Source organism: Salvelinus alpinus, chromosome 31, assembly GCF_045679555.1.
Source record: "Salvelinus alpinus chromosome 31, SLU_Salpinus.1, whole genome shotgun sequence".
Taxonomy (NCBI): Eukaryota; Metazoa; Chordata; class Actinopteri; order Salmoniformes; family Salmonidae; genus Salvelinus; species Salvelinus alpinus.
Window position 1 is genome coordinate 21,902,479 of NC_092116.1, and position 15,683 is coordinate 21,918,161.

The window sequence follows — 15,683 nt, forward strand, 5'->3', positions numbered from 1 at the left end:
CCTCAAGCTCCTTATTGTTGCATGTAGAAAACCGATCTCTCCCTTCCCGTTTAACAGGATTGTATAGTGGCATTGCCTTATTCTCATTTAACGTGAGCTGAATTTTTTTTTTTTTAAAGAAGGATTTATCTTTGCTTCCTCTGTCCTTGTTTTCGCAATGAATCTTATTGGAGGAGGTCTGAACGAGTGATCTTGGGTCTTCCCCTCTAATGGAGTTGAGGAGACCCAGGGGAAGATCTCAATTGCATACTCCTCGTGTCCTCTCTAGTCTCATTCTCAAAACCCATTGGATGAGTAAGCCAGGGGTCCCTCCCCTCTGACCTTTTCCTCCAATCGGGTTTGAGGAGACTACGTGAGGGGTATGAAATTGTGTTCTTTCCCAGGATGGAGGAAGCAAGGGTTGACTGCTAGTAATGTTTTCAGACAGCCATGGTTTAGGCACATGCAGTGCTAGACTTGGGCAGGAGCTCACAGTAACTGGGTACTTGCAAAGATGATGGTGGGGGGGATGGTCACAGTAGACAGTCTTTTCTAAAACTACTCCAAATTCATTGGTGATTTGTTCAGAATGTTGCAGATGGTAAGAGGGCAATGTTTTTTAAATCTGGGCTGCATTCCACTTCTCCAAGTGTACTTGAGCATTCATGTATTTGAACGCATTGGATTGGTGTAAGCATTGGCTGGAAAGTTTCCACCTTTGTTAAATCTGTAACTGGGAGTGTACACTTCGGGAGGAAGGAGACATTGTTGGCACTCAATCATGACTGGGAGTATGCAAGTGTAAGCGACAGAAGGGTTGGGAATGGGGATGCTGCCTAGGTAATTTCTTTCTTCATCACCTCAACTTTCCTCCATTTTACACTCAATGTTGATTTTAAATTTACACTGTATATGAATGCACAAACCATTGACCAATATAATTCTTACAGAAGTTATGGCCCTGGGGAGTAGTGACTGGAGTAGTGAACAATTCCAGACTGAGCAATTTAACTGTCTTTCAAGCAGACTATTTCTAGAGGAGGCCATATCTGATAATATAATAGTGTGTTGGTCAATGCCATGTGAATCTTGACCCAAAACCCATATCTCTTGTGACTTCACAACATTTGCAAATATTTCCATTCTGTGTTTAGCGCCAACTGATGGCAATGGAGTGAAATGACAGACTCGTGCGTAGGCTACTTCAGTGTGCAGTGTCACACAGGTATATCTTGACTTAATCTGGTTAGTTTTTGTAATGTTTTCATAGAAAGGAACAAATTACAATCCATTATAGCCTAGGCCTAATTGTGACAATTCTGACAACTTTGCTTAGGCTTCTGGAGTGATTGTGATGTTGTGGTATTGGGGTTGAGTAGGGCGTGCGTAAAGGTGGAGACTAGAGAAGCACTAATTTCCTACCATGTCCTGTATTCGTAAAGCCGTTGACTAGGATTGCTGATCTAAGATCAGTTTTGCATTTCGACCATAATATGATTATATGGACTTTGATAAGGGACCTGATCCTAGATCCGCACTCCTGCTTCGCGAATACAGGCTCAGGTGAAGTTTGGACACACCCACAGTGCTCACTGCTCAGATCAAAGTGAGAGAGCGAGGGAGATACTGCATGGTGGGATGTTGAGCTCGAGGGAGAGACACTAGTGAGTTTCACAGGGCCAAAACCTGTTGTGGATTTCCATAGAGAGACTGCCAGTACAATACAGTGGAGTAGGGAGAAAGCTCCGGAGTCCTGTACAGAGACATACGGGACTGTGGACACGCGAGAAACAGGATACCTTAATCAGCATGCAGAGTAAGTTAACCTTTTATATTTATAAACATTTTTATCCCTTTTATTGTTGTAATATATCTCATATGTCATCCTCAAGTTGGTTACCAAGAATGATTGTAAACTTGTTTGGACAGGTTTTTTTCACAGTATGTGAGGAGTGTTTTCATGAGTGCATTTAAAGAAATGTTGATGTAGTATAGAACAATTTACAAAAGTATGAATCAATGGTATGGGCTGAGAAATTATTTTTAAAGTCAACATGAAAGAATAGTGTCTAAAAGTGTTTTTTTTTTAGCATGAATTTGATAATAGTTCTGTGGAAATTGACATCGGTTATTCTGCCATATGCTCTCCCTGTTACTTCAAACTTCCTGTATTTGTGAAGCTGTTTTGTTAATAGTATCGTTATTTGAAGTTGAAAAGGTATTTATCGAAGCATGTCATTTCAATTCAAGTAGGTAGCGCCCCAAAGGGCACCATATCCTCTATCAGTGCACTACATTTGACCAGAGTGCACTGTACAGGGAATACTGTGCGCATCCGTACAGATTATTTTAAAACTTAGAGCAGGTACAAGGTAGACGTACACCCTGCATTTCTACATTCCAGGGATGGTTTCCAGCTGAAGCATTTGGAACAAGCTCTTTCATGACCCGTTTGCTGATGGGAGTGAGCATTGTGTTGATGTTTAAAAAGTTAGGGCTGTAGTACTCATTTTAAACATACTGGCTTTTTCATCTCTCCCTCTTACGCACTCACTCGCCCGCACACACACGCTCTCACTCACCTCCCTCTCCTTGCCTCCCCCCTGTCAGGTGTGAGATCCCCAGGGAGGGGGGGCACCTTGTCAGAGGAGTCATTCCAATGTTCTATCTGTCTGGAGGTCTTCGTAGAGCCTGTCTCGACCCCCTGCGGACACAGCTTCTGCAAGGCCTGTCTTCAGGTATCACATTTACTTTAAAGCCTTTTTTACATCAGCAGTTGTCACAATGCTTTACAGTTACCTGGCCTAGACCCTAAAAAGCAAAGAAACGTGGCCAAGAAAAACATTCTAGAAAGTATTAAGGAACCTAGGAAGAATACTAGACTATGTGCTTCCAACCTCTCGTGTGTGTGTGTGTTTCCATGGACTGTAAAGAAAATGTACAAAGTCATTCTCTTTCTCATTCCTCCCCTTCCTCCTTCTCGTTCTGTAGGGCTACTGGGATCACAGCAAGAAGTTCCAGTGCCCCATGTGTAAGAAGAGCTACACCCGGAGGCCGGAGCTCAGCATCAACCGGGTCCTCGCCGAGATCTCTTCCCAGTTCCAGGGGCTCGATGTGGGGGTGACTTCACCGAACACGAAGGCGGGTGCGGTGGCTGGGTGTCTGGCGGCGGGACATGGGTTTCACGGAGAGTCCCCGGCAGCTGCTGCGGAGGGTGGAGAGTTCGCCCGGGCGGGCGAGGTGCCATGTGATGCGTGCATTGGGAGGAAGATGAAGGCATTGAAGTCTTGTCTCAACTGTCCCGGGTCATACTGTGAAGCACATCTCCGACATCACAAGTGAGAAATAAAAAAAAATATATATATTTTTCCTCCTTCTCCCTATGGTTGAAATGTAATTGACCCCCACCCTGACACATAAGCTAAACTTGACCTAAACACAGGAAGGTGAAGTCTCTGACGTCCCACCGCCTGGTTGAGCCCATGCACCACCTGGAAGAGAAGATCTGTAAGAAGCACGAGCGCCTGCTGGAGGTCTACTGTCGTAACGACCACGGCTGCATCTGCATCTCCTGCGCAGAAGCCTCACACAAGACCCACGAGATCGTCTCCGTCGACCGTGAGTGGAAGAAGAAGATGGTGAGTCCAGGGTAGATAGACACATACAGCAAAAAGATAGGCTTGATAGCCAGGCTTTAGCTCAGCGGGCTAACACAGTCTTGTAGTGCACAGGATACCCTGGTTGATTATAATTACAGAAATTGTGCAGCACTACAGTGCATTAGCTCAGCAGACAGACAGACATGTGTAACACTATATAACTTGTGGATATTATTGTTGGGTACAGCCATCCCTTGGGTAACGGAGGTGATTCGGTATTCATCACACCTAGCATCTGCATCACATCTAGCCAGTAATTGCAACAAAAGCACCCCCTCTTGTGTATTTTTGGTTTTGTACTGTACTATATATATTTTTTATTTATTTTACCAGGTAAGTTGACTGAGAACACGTTCTCATTTGCAGCAACGACCTGGGGAATAGTTACAGGGGAGAGGAGGGGGATGAATGAGCCAATTATAAACTGGGGATTATTAGGTGACCATGATGGTTTGAGGGCCAGATTGGGAATTTAGCCAGGACACCGGGGTTAACACCCCTACTCTTACGATAAGTGCCATGGGATCTTTAATGACCTCAGAGAGTCAGGACACCCGTTTAACGTCCCATCCGAAAGACGGCACCCTACACAGGGCAGTGTCCCCAATCACTGCCCTGGGGCATTGGGATATTTTTTAGACCAGAGGAAAGAGTGCCTCCTACTGGCCCTCCAACACCACTTCCAGCAGCATCTGGTCTCCCATCCAGGGACTGACCAGGACCGACCCTGCTTAGCTTCAGAAGCAAGCCAACAGTGGTATGCAGGGTGGTATGCTGCTGGCATAATATCAGACTTGGATATTTTCTGCCCTCACACAGAGTCATCTGGGCAAGTGGAGGTCGGAGCTGAAACACCTGATCAAGGAGCGGGCCAAGAAGTTGGAGGAGATCAACCAGTCCATACGGGTCATAAAAGTGAGTCCCTTATATGAATGGTGATTTCATCAAAATGCACCACCTTTGTCTTTTGTGGTGTTTGGTTGAGTGAGTGTAAACTGGATTGTATTCATAAGGGCAAACCATAGCAAATCAACAATAGTGCATTGTACAGTATAGTTGATTGACTTACTGCCTCTTGATCAAGCCCCTTTTTTTTCCCATTCTATCATTTCTGTAACATAAACATCTCTTGACATATGGTGAATAAATGTATGATGTATAAATCAAATAGAATACATTTGCATAGTGTCATTACCCCCATAGTGTCCCCAGCCCTTACGATAGGTCTTACAGTTGACTACCATAGAAAGCGTTTTTGCTCCCATGTTTGTAATGGCTCTGGTCCATTTCCTAGGCAGACTAACCGGCGTGGCCAGTGCAAACATTTACATGAGTGCCCACACCCTGTTTTAATCCTATACTCCTTAGCTAGAACCTCCTGGAAACTCCCTTTGTGGACCAAAGAGGTTAATAAGGTAGAATTTCTGTAGGATTTAAAGGGGAAATCCGGTATTCGAATAACAGCAAAACGACCACCCCGCCACTTGTTTAGGTAAATAGCTGAGGCATAGGACTAGAGAAAATGTAGCCACTCAAATACATAGACAGGCACTAGGCATACATAGACATAGACAGGCACTTGCCAAGGTCGTGGGGTCAATTCCTGCAGGGATTACATACTGTAGACACAGCCAATTGAGACTAGGCTAAATGGTAGTACACAGTAGTAAACAACCCTGTTTTCTCTTTAGCTGTACTTCCCACTCACTAAAGCTTCCTAAGTTCACTGGTCGACCAGTCTCCTGGTCAGATATGGACTGTAAATAGAGCACAGTGCAACTGCAGTTCACTTGAGCCATGTTTAAAAATGCGATGAGGTTACAGAGGGATGGGCTATATTAGTGGGTTAACTTTCTGACTGGAGGGAGGGATGGGGGGATGGGGGGGATGATAACCAATTCTGTTAATAGGTTCTGATTTTCAATGTTTTTGTATTCTACACTTTTCCTGTGTAATCATGAACATGTGAAATGGAAAGGAAGTAGAACAAAACACACACTGTTTCCTCCAACTCAAACAGGTAGATATTTGAATGTGGGCTGAGGGAGATAAGGCAGCCAGACCTGTTTGGCGAGTTGTGCTGTTGGCAAACCGGGGAGGGTGGGTGTGCGTGTCCACAGCTTTAGTCACTTTGCATCATTCAAACACCTACCTCAGCCGTGTGTGTTTTCACAACACAACCTCTCTCCGGCATCATCTTGTCTTTATAGCAGTGCTCAGAGGGAGATGGAGGAGAGTGAAGGATTTATCTCCATCTCCAGAATGTCTGTATACAGTACAGTGCTTTCATAAAGTATTCAGACCCCTTGACTTTTTCCACATTTTGTTACGTTACAACCTTATTCTTATTCTAATAGTTTTCCGCATCAATCTACACACACTACCCCATAATAACAATGGGAAAACAGGTTTTTAGAAATGTTTGCAAATTTATAATAAAAAAAAAAAAGTATTCAGATCCTTTGCTATGGGATTCAAATGAGCTCAGATGCATCCTGTTTCCATTGATTATCCTTGATGTTTCTACAACTTGGAGTCTAGCTGTGGTAATGCATTTATCTGTATCTCTAGAATGTCTGTACATGTCACGCTGTCCTCTCCCATCTCTGACTCTCACTGTATATATACTTTTCTATTGTGTTATTGACTGTACGTTTGTTTATTCCATGTGTTTGTGTCACACTGCTTTGCTTTATCTTGGCCAGGTCGCAGTTGTAAATGAGAACTTGTTATCATCTGGCCTGCCTGGTTAAATAAAGGTGAAATAAAACATTTAAAAAATAGAACAATGTCTCAATGTCTGTATACGTCTGTCTTATCACCTGTCTTTATAGAGCACTGCCCAGAGGGAGTTGGAGGACAGCTGGCAGGTGTATGCAGAGCTGCAGCGGCTAGTGGAGCAGAGCCAGGCTGAGCTGGTGGAGCTGATCGCTACGAGACAGCGTGAGGCGGAGAGGCATGCCCAGGAGCTGGCCCGAGGTCTGGAGGACGAACTGAGCCAGCTCCGGAAGAGGAGCGGAGAGCTGGACGCCCTGGCACAGAACCAGGATAAAGTCATCTTCCTCCAGGTAGGCTAAGACATGACGAGGGGATACACAGACCCACACACACAAACTCAGACACACATATACACACACACACACACACACCCACAGTTAAACCCCTCCTCGTCCTCCCCTGCAGAGCCTGCCCACCCTGGCGCCCCTCCCAGAGACCAGTAATTGGTCAGGCGTGAGTGTGAACACAGACCTCTACCTAGGAACCATCCAATCATCCGTCAGCACCCTTGTCGACAAGTTCCAGGAAGAATTGAAGAGTCTGTATGGAAAAGGTGGGTAAAATCAACCATTATTATATAGAGCAAATGATACCTTGTTTTTCAGGGTAAAATAGTGCTGCACTACCCACAGCAGGGGTAGGCTACAGGTACTGCAGGATTTTGTTGCCACTGGGCACCACTCCTGACCAACTGAGCTAATTGATCAGTCCAGTGATTGCCTAAATTCAACACACCTGGTGTTCCACGTCGGTTAAATCAAAAACATGGAGTTCTACGGCACTCCAAGACCAGGGTTGCCTACCCCTGATCTACAGTTATAAGGCTTTAGTCAAATGTGTAAAACAGTGAAAATCGAGAGACAACCATTTTCACTTGCTTACTGTGACCTCACTTCCTGTTTCCAAATCCCATTTCTCTCCAGATAGAATATACCTGTAGGCACCAATCTTGGATCAGTCTAGTTTCACTCAATCCTTATCTCAACTGCAGGGAAGAAGAAAACCACCAAACGGACCTTACGTCAGTGTTTATCACGGCTCATAATAATGGCCATAATGGAGCAAATGGAATGGCATGAATGGAATGGCATTGGTTTGATGTATTTGATACTATTCCACTCCAGCCATTACCATGAGCCCGTCCTCCCCAATGGAGCCACTAACCTCCTGTGGTGTCTATGTAGATATCTAGATGTAGGTCATTGGACTAGCACCTCTATATATAAAGAGTGAGTCATCCGATGGAAGTACAGTAGATGCCAAAGGTCAGCCATCTGTTAGTAATGAGATGGCAACAACAGGCGACTGACTGACAGTGCCACATGAAGGTGGGATTAGCACTGCTTGTTTACCTCCACGTTTACCTTTACCTCCATCCGCGCCGCCTGTTGCTCGCCCGCCCGCGCCGACTGTCGCTTTTTTTTGTACCATCTTTGAAATGGAAGAGAAAGGCCATAATGTATTTTTCCAGCCCAGCTGCAATTTAGGTTTTGGCCACTAGATAATAGCAGTGTATGTGCAAAGTTTCAGACTGATCCAATTAACCATTGCATTTCTGTTCAAAATTTTGTATCAAGACTGCCCAAATGTGCCAAATTCGTTTATTAATAACGTTTTATGTTCAAAACTGTGCACTCTCCTCAAACAATAGAATGGTATTCTTTCACTGTAATAGCTACTGTAAATTGGGCAGTGCAGTTAGATGAACAAGAATTTAAGCTTTTTGCCAATATCAGATATGTCTATGTCCTTGGAAATGTTCTTGTTACTTACAACCTCATGCTAATCGCATTAGCCTACGTTAGGTCAACCGTCTCGCAGGGGACCCACCAATCCTGTAGAAGTTTTAAAGTACAAAATGGAAAATAAATAAACATAAATATGGGTTGTATTTACTATGGTTTTTGTTCTTCACTCGTTGTCCTTTTCTTGTAGCAACAGGGCACAAATCTTGCTGCTGTGATGGCACACTGTGGCATTTCACCTAATAGATATTGGAGATATCAACATATGATTTGTTTTCAAATTCTTTGTGGGTCTGTGTAATCTGAGGGAAATATGTGTCTCTTATATGGTCACACGTTTGGCAGGAAGTTAGAAATTGCAGCTCAGTTTCCAACCTCATTTTGTTGGCAGTGGGCACATCCTGTAGACTGTCTTCTCTTTATAGCCAGGTCTGCCTACGGCTGCTGCAGCTCTCAATAGCAAGGATATTCTCACTGAGTCTGTACATAGTTAAAGCTTCCCTTCATTTTGTGTCAGTCACAGTGGTCAGGTATTATGCCACTATGTACTCTCTGTTTAGGGTCAAATAGCATTCTAGTTTGCTCTGTCTTTTGGTTCATTCTTTCCAATTTCAAGTAACTGATTTTGTTCTCGCTCTCTGTCTTTTGCAGAGCTCAGGCAGCTGCAGAACTATGCAAGTGAGTACAGTTACGTTTTTTTTTGTTGATTGGTGCGAATTTGACTTTCAACTGTGATTTGGCTAAACATACTCCTCTTTGAAACAACTTTGTTTTAACGTTAATGACAGAACCCTGTGGACTACTAAAATGTTGGTCGATATTAGAGGAAAATTGTAAGACTAACCTCAGTAATTCAGCTCTGTCTATACTTCACAATACAGTGTCAGTACTGGGTCATTATAACAGTTAGGATTTGATACAAACCTGCAGTGGAGGTTGGTGGCACCTTAATTGGGGAGGGCGGCATGGTAATGGCTGAGCAGAGTAAGTGGAAAGGTATCAACAACATCAAACACATGGTTTCAATGTGATGCCATTCCATTTGCGCCGTTCCAGACATTTATTATGAGCAGCAGCCTCCACCGGTTGTTTACTCCAGGGATATGTCCACTCCTCCATTTTGTCTGGTCAACTACAGTACGTACATTGTTTTAAATGGAATTTAGACTGGTCACAATATAACCCACCCTCTTCCAAATATAACTTACTCTCTTCTCATAAGAATCAATGCTGTTCTAAATAGAATCAGCACTGTTCTCAACACGGCTCTCTCTCTCTCTCTCTCTGCTCCTCCAGCTGAAGTGTACCTGGACCCGGGTACCGCCCAGAGGAACCTGGTCCTGTCAGAGGACGGTCGCCAGGTGATATACGAGGAACGGAAGCACAACCAGTCGGAAGGCACTCGTCGCTTCAGCCCCGCCCTCTTCGTGCTCGCTCGCGAGGGCCTCTCCTTTGGACGCCATTACTGGGAGGTTGAGGTGGGCCGAAAGACTGCCTGGACTGTGGGTGTGATGCAGGCATCGGCACGCCGGAAAGGAGAGATAAAGCTGAGCCCTGACGGAGGGTAATGCTGACTTTCTATTTAATTGTTTTACTTTTTCAATTAAAATGTCATACATTTTGAAGGATAAAAGTTCAAATGTAATACAAAAAGCAACACATCCTTCCACAAATTTGAACACAAAACATCACAAATTGCCCTAGTGGTGCAGTGGTCTAAGGCACTGCATCGCAGTGCTAGAGGCGCCATTACAGACCCGGGTTCAACCCCAGGTTTTATCACAACTGGCCGTGATCGAGAGTCCCATAGGGCAGCTTACAATTGGCCCAGCGTCGTCCGGGTTAGGGGAGGGTTTGGCCGGGGGGATTTTACCTGGCTCATTGTGCACTAGCGACTCCTTGTGGTGGGCCCGGGCGCCTGCAGGCTGACCACTGTTGTCAATTGAACGGTTTTACTCCGACACATTCGTAAGGCTGGCTTCCGGGTTAAGCGGGAGGGTGTTAATAAGTGCGGTTTGGCTGGTCATGTTTCTTAGGACGCATGACTCGACCTTTATTTGCCTCCCAAGCCCGTTGGGGAGTTGCAGCGATGAGACAAGATAAAAGTTGGGGAGAGAAAGGGGGTAAACAAATGTATACAAAATGTATAATAATAATAACATATTCAATAGATTTCATGACCTTATTGTTACAGAGCATATTATTCAGTGTAGCAAAGTAATTATTTAATCCTACCTTTTTAAAATATTGTTTGTTTTATTTTAATTGTATTGCTAACACGTGCCGATAAGGGTACATGAATAGACATGAACAAATGCTGTAGTTAACATTAGCTAATACATTTACAGATAATTTATGGATGTGATATTTAGCAAGAGTAATAATCTAATGTCAATTCATCACATAGGTACTGGTGCCTGTGGCTGAAGAGTGGGGAGGTCAAGGCTCTGGCATCCACTCGACATCCCCTCCAGCTGACCTCTCACCCCCAGAAGATTGGCATCTTCCTTGACTACGAAGGTGGCCAGTTGTTGTTCTACGACGTCAAGGCGCGCACACACCTCTTCACGTTCGTGGATACTTTCAGTGAGAGTTTGTATCCGATATTTAGTCCCTGTCTCAACCAGGATGGAAAGAACACGGCCCCGCTCATCATCAGTACTGTGAAACATAGCTGAGACAAAACAAGGCATGGGATGTGTCCCAAATAGCACCCTATTCCCTATACAGTGCACTAAGTTTGACTGCACTCCTATGGGCCCTGGTCAATGTAGTGCACTATGCAGAGAATAGAGTGCCATTTGGGATGCAACCTTGACAACAACCCATTCTGTTCAGAGGTTGACCAATCACATTTTAGCCACTTGATTAGGGGCCTGAGTTCTTCCTCACTGTGTGATCTTACCAGGAAAAACTGTGGTACCCAAGTGATAGCCAATATACTGTATAACTAAGGCCCAGAGTTTTCCTCGGGTTAGGTAACATGGTCAGAAAAAGCTAATGTTTGATTGACCTTACTGTCCAGATTCTTACTTGCTTTAATACACAGAAGTCTAGTGCTTTACATTTTAACTATTTTGATAGCTGGATTAATCAAAATAGACATTTAGTTGGGTATTGCCATACTTTAATTTGAGTATTGCTTTACTAAACAATAAACTGCTAAACATGTTAAGTATTTGTTAATAAAGGGATCGATCTTTGGATACAAATATATCTTCTAAAAATCCTTACTGTGAAACAGTTGACCTTTTTATGTCTTTCATTATATATTTTATAAGTCTAGAGGTAAATTGAAAGCTATAAACAACTACAGCACAGCAAATTCACGGAGTGTGTGTGCGTGTGTATACACGAATGGAGACCGGACTCCGACATTGCTTATCCTAAAACTTCTATTCCATTGTTTTACTTTTTGATTTTTGTGAATTGTGTATTCTTAGATATTACTGCACAGTTGGAGCTAGGAATTTCGCTACATCCACAATAACATATATTAACTATGTAACTACAGTACAGCAAATTCACAGAGAAAAATGTTTTTACTTTTGTACTTCAATCTGCAGCTTTTAAATAAAGATGTTCTATCAAGTAAATGGCCTCTGAAATGATATTCAACAAAAGTCCTAGGAAAGAAAACCACTACAGCAAACTTGGAGTTATAGAAATGTGTCTGGACTATCATTAAATGTGTAGACTATATTATCAAATAAATTCTCTAGGTTTAATTATTATGTGATTAAACTAATAATGTAAACAATAACTAGGAAGTCAGGCACCACGGACATTTATTTAGTTCTAATTCTCCAAATATAACTTCAGATATTAAAATATCTGATCAATTAGTCTTGGATTTAATGAATTATTACTTTTTCGTCATCAGTTCTCATTACTGAACGTCGCGAACCCTTGAATATCTGCATGAACCTTAGTTTCCATAATGAATCAGCAATATACAAATTGGCTTAATGTATTTACTAACTAATCACAGAAATGCGTAACAAACAGTAGATATTGGTTACCAACAATGATTGAAAAGTCCCTAGTGGGCTAAGCCGAAATGACTGCTTGGTAGACAAAGGAAAGGGGTGGGGACTGAGAATGGATAATTATAATCATTGAAATTATAATCCTTTCCACATGAACGGCCGCTCATTCAAGAATAATTGCAATGTATATATTTATGCCTGTATGTCGTCGTCTTCTCTGTTGGAATACTCGATCGTCCTGTAGAGTTCATCAGAGTCTCTAGTTAACTTTCCCAGAAGTCACAATGTCTTTTGTGGCTGTAGGTGGTTAGAATGGATACTTCAGAGTAACATTCGGAAATGTTCTCATAGGATAGATGCTTCGGCGGTTGTAGGTATTCTCGTTCTAGGTTTACGTAATTTCTAGCTGCAGACTAGTAATTCTTGTGTCACCTAGAATTTGCTCCTTCTTCTGTAGTGATCAATAGTCTCAGAGTTGAACCATTTCCAGCCGTGTAGCCAAAACTACAGCTGCATGGTCTCCGTGGAGTATAGAATTGTGGCCATTCCAATGTGGTGACTCTGTCCCGGCGTTCTCTGAGTTAATGTATATTTTGTAGGAAGTGGGTTTTATACTCTGTGGGAAAAGGGGCGGTTCGATGACACCTAATGTGATGTCTGGCCTCACGGGGGTGTGGCCACTGACTAATTAATCTTTATATGAAAATCCATACTCATTTAGAAGGTTAACATTACATATTTTCACAAATAGCTTCATGTTTAATCACACGTTTCACAATATTTTGATTTCCCAGACAGCTGGGAAATGTACACTTTAAGAGACACGGTTATGTGTGTTTCCTGTCCTTCATGAAACACATTTGACATTACTTTCCCTTAAGTGTCCACGGACCATTCCCACATTCTCAAAAAATATATTGTTTAGTTCTCCCATTTTGGGGATTAGGAGTTTTGAACAAAGATAAGCTCTTTTTTATGGTAGACTCTCTTCCTCAATAGTGCATGGCAGTTTCTTCCAGGTACTGTGGTTCCTCCTTGCGAGATTATACCGCGGGACTTAGAGGTACCCAGCATCACGGCGTCATTGCTCCAGACCACCACAAGGGGGAGTTAGAGCACTCATTATGCATTTGGGTCCCAAGGTTTTTAAATGACCAATCATATCAAGTGGTTCCATTGATGAGTTTGACGTGAGCCACCTGTCCCTGGTGACTTTCTTCAGCAAAGATGGCTGACAAAACATTATGGGTGGAAGCAAATGTAAGTAATTATAACGTCATAACGAGTCAAGAAAAAAAATACAATTGAGAGGCGCGCATACAAAATGGAGGTATTTGGACATAAATGATGGACTATATCGAACAAAACAAACATTTATTGTGGAACAGGGATTCCTGGGAGTGCATTCTGATGAAGATCATCAAAGGTAAGTGAATATTTGATGAGAACATTATACATCTTAGTACCTTATCTATTCATGATTTGTATCAATGTGGACGAGAGACATGGGAGCAGGAACGGAGTATTTTTGCAGAGCAATGCAACGAAGCTGGCAATGATACCTGCACCATCTACACTCTGCAAAGACTCTTCGCCATTGTACACGATGGCCCATTGCTCAGAGACTTCCTTTGACCATTATAAATCCCGCATGGGGCATCCTTGCCTTACTGGTTCTGACTTTCTGGTCTAAATCTTCATCTGACATATCAGAATAGCATTCCCTGACAGACATATTGTGTTCTTTCATCCTTCTGTAAACAAAGCTAACCGTTACACTGTCATGAAATATGACTATCGATTATGAAACAAATACGACATGGCCAGCTTATGAGTTAATAGCAGAACTAGGTGTGAAACCCCCCCCTCCTATCACAGACCAGATTTGCCCTAATGACCAAGTGATAGCTTGCTACTCAATGTAATAAAGTAATGACTTTTCAAATAAGTTACCTTACACGTTATGTTGGCTGACAATTTATAAGCTGCGCTGTCCTTACGAACTACATAGCATATCATTACAGCAGTATGTACCAGTATGTTAGCTAGCTACCTAACGTTAGTAGTTATACATCAAACTTGCCAGTTTATTAACTATAGGCTATCTAACTACCCAACGTTTATTGACTTGATTATTCCCATCATTCTTAGCTTAGCTAAATGGCATAGTCGGTGTGCGTTTTCAATGGACATTCGTGGGGGCTTTCGTAAGTTCGCTCTGGCTATCTACACCGATTTCAGAGCACTCTTGTCTGAATATACCAGAATAATGAATTTATGATCGCTCAACACCCATTGAATATGGCCGGTGTCAGTAAACGTCGGCAAAAAAGCATTTTTTCCCCTTTTCTTGCAGCAGTTACAGTCAACAACGCTCTGGTTAACACGAAAACTGCCTAACCAGATCTGCTAGGGTGAGTAAAATGGTCAGAGTGGTCGAATATGTGTCTGGAAGTAGCTAGCAAGCTAGCCAACATTACTGTAGCTTGGGTGCTTGACTGCCGTTGTAAGGCCAGAACGCTCAAATCAACCTTACTCCTCGGCCCGAACGTCCAGTGTGTGCTCCGAGAGTGAAACGGTCTGAATTTACAAATTGACAATCTGACAACACTCTGAATTTATGAGAGTAGGCACTCCAGCATCAACTTCTGGTAGAGAAGTAGAAAAGGCAAAGAGCTAGTACGCTCAACTGAAAGTTCGGTTACACTACAATTAGGGTGTGGAAATGTTATGCCCCTTAGATATTAATTTAGAATCTTCCAATCCACTTATGCTGTAGTCTACTCCCGACCGTCACGTTGTACAGTGCCATATTTGGACACACCTACTCATTCCAGGATTTGTTTTTATTTGTACTTTTTTCTAAATTGTAGAATAATATTGAAGACATCACAACTATGAAATAACACATGGAATCAGTTAAGAACAAATTCTTATTTACAAGGACAGCCTACTCCTTCCTCTCTGTCTTGAACCCCAGTCTCCCGCGTGCTCTGCCCTCATGACACAGGGAGTCTTTAGATAAATAGCCCAGTACTATACTGCCAACCGTCACATTGTACAGCACCATATTTTCTCTTCCTTCCTAAAGTTTTTCATTTTTCTTGGAATAGAAACACCATAATATGAATGAAATTAATTAAGCAAGTACCAGTCAAAAGTTTGGACACACCTACTCATTCCAGGATTTTTCTTTATTTTTACTATTTTCTACATTGTAGAATAATAGTGAAAACATCACAACTATGAAATAACACATATGGAATCAGTCTCCCGCATGCCCTCCCCATCTCTGGTAATGCCCAAATGGAAGAGTATCGAATGCTTCTCAAAGATGCCCTCTGGTGGTCAAACTAGCACTAACTTGCATTAACAGAAAAAATGGCTCACGATTAAATGACATGCCACAGAATGCTGCGGCAGCTCGCAAGGTGTGCCGCTGTATGACACAACCTTTAAAGGAGGAACCACTGTGTTTATGACCTTTGTAAAACCTGACGTGGGAGAGAGAGAGGAGGGGGGGCACAATATAC

General features: G+C 42.8%; 1 protein-coding gene across 2 annotated transcripts; it reads left to right on the plus strand.

The window, feature by feature from the left end:
* Nucleotides 1-1,581: 1,581 nt before the first annotated feature.
* Nucleotides 1,582-11,757, plus strand: LOC139561225 (E3 ubiquitin-protein ligase TRIM39-like). 2 transcript variants are annotated; one of them, XM_071378187.1, is made up of 10 exons: nucleotides 1,582-1,795; nucleotides 2,590-2,717; nucleotides 2,971-3,317; nucleotides 3,422-3,617; nucleotides 4,458-4,553; nucleotides 6,473-6,706; nucleotides 6,822-6,969; nucleotides 8,813-8,839; nucleotides 9,458-9,725; nucleotides 10,569-11,757. In XM_071378187.1, exons 1-10 carry the CDS (start codon nucleotides 1,789-1,791, stop codon nucleotides 10,837-10,839), a joined length of 1,722 nt encoding a protein of 573 aa, XP_071234288.1. In that variant the 5' UTR covers nucleotides 1,582-1,788; the 3' UTR covers nucleotides 10,840-11,757. The 2 variants fall into 2 exon arrangements, with proteins under 2 accessions (XP_071234288.1, XP_071234289.1); XM_071378188.1 differs by lacking the exon at nucleotides 2,590-2,717 and having other exon boundaries at nucleotides 1,583-1,795.
* Nucleotides 11,758-15,683: the final 3,926 nt, after the last annotated feature.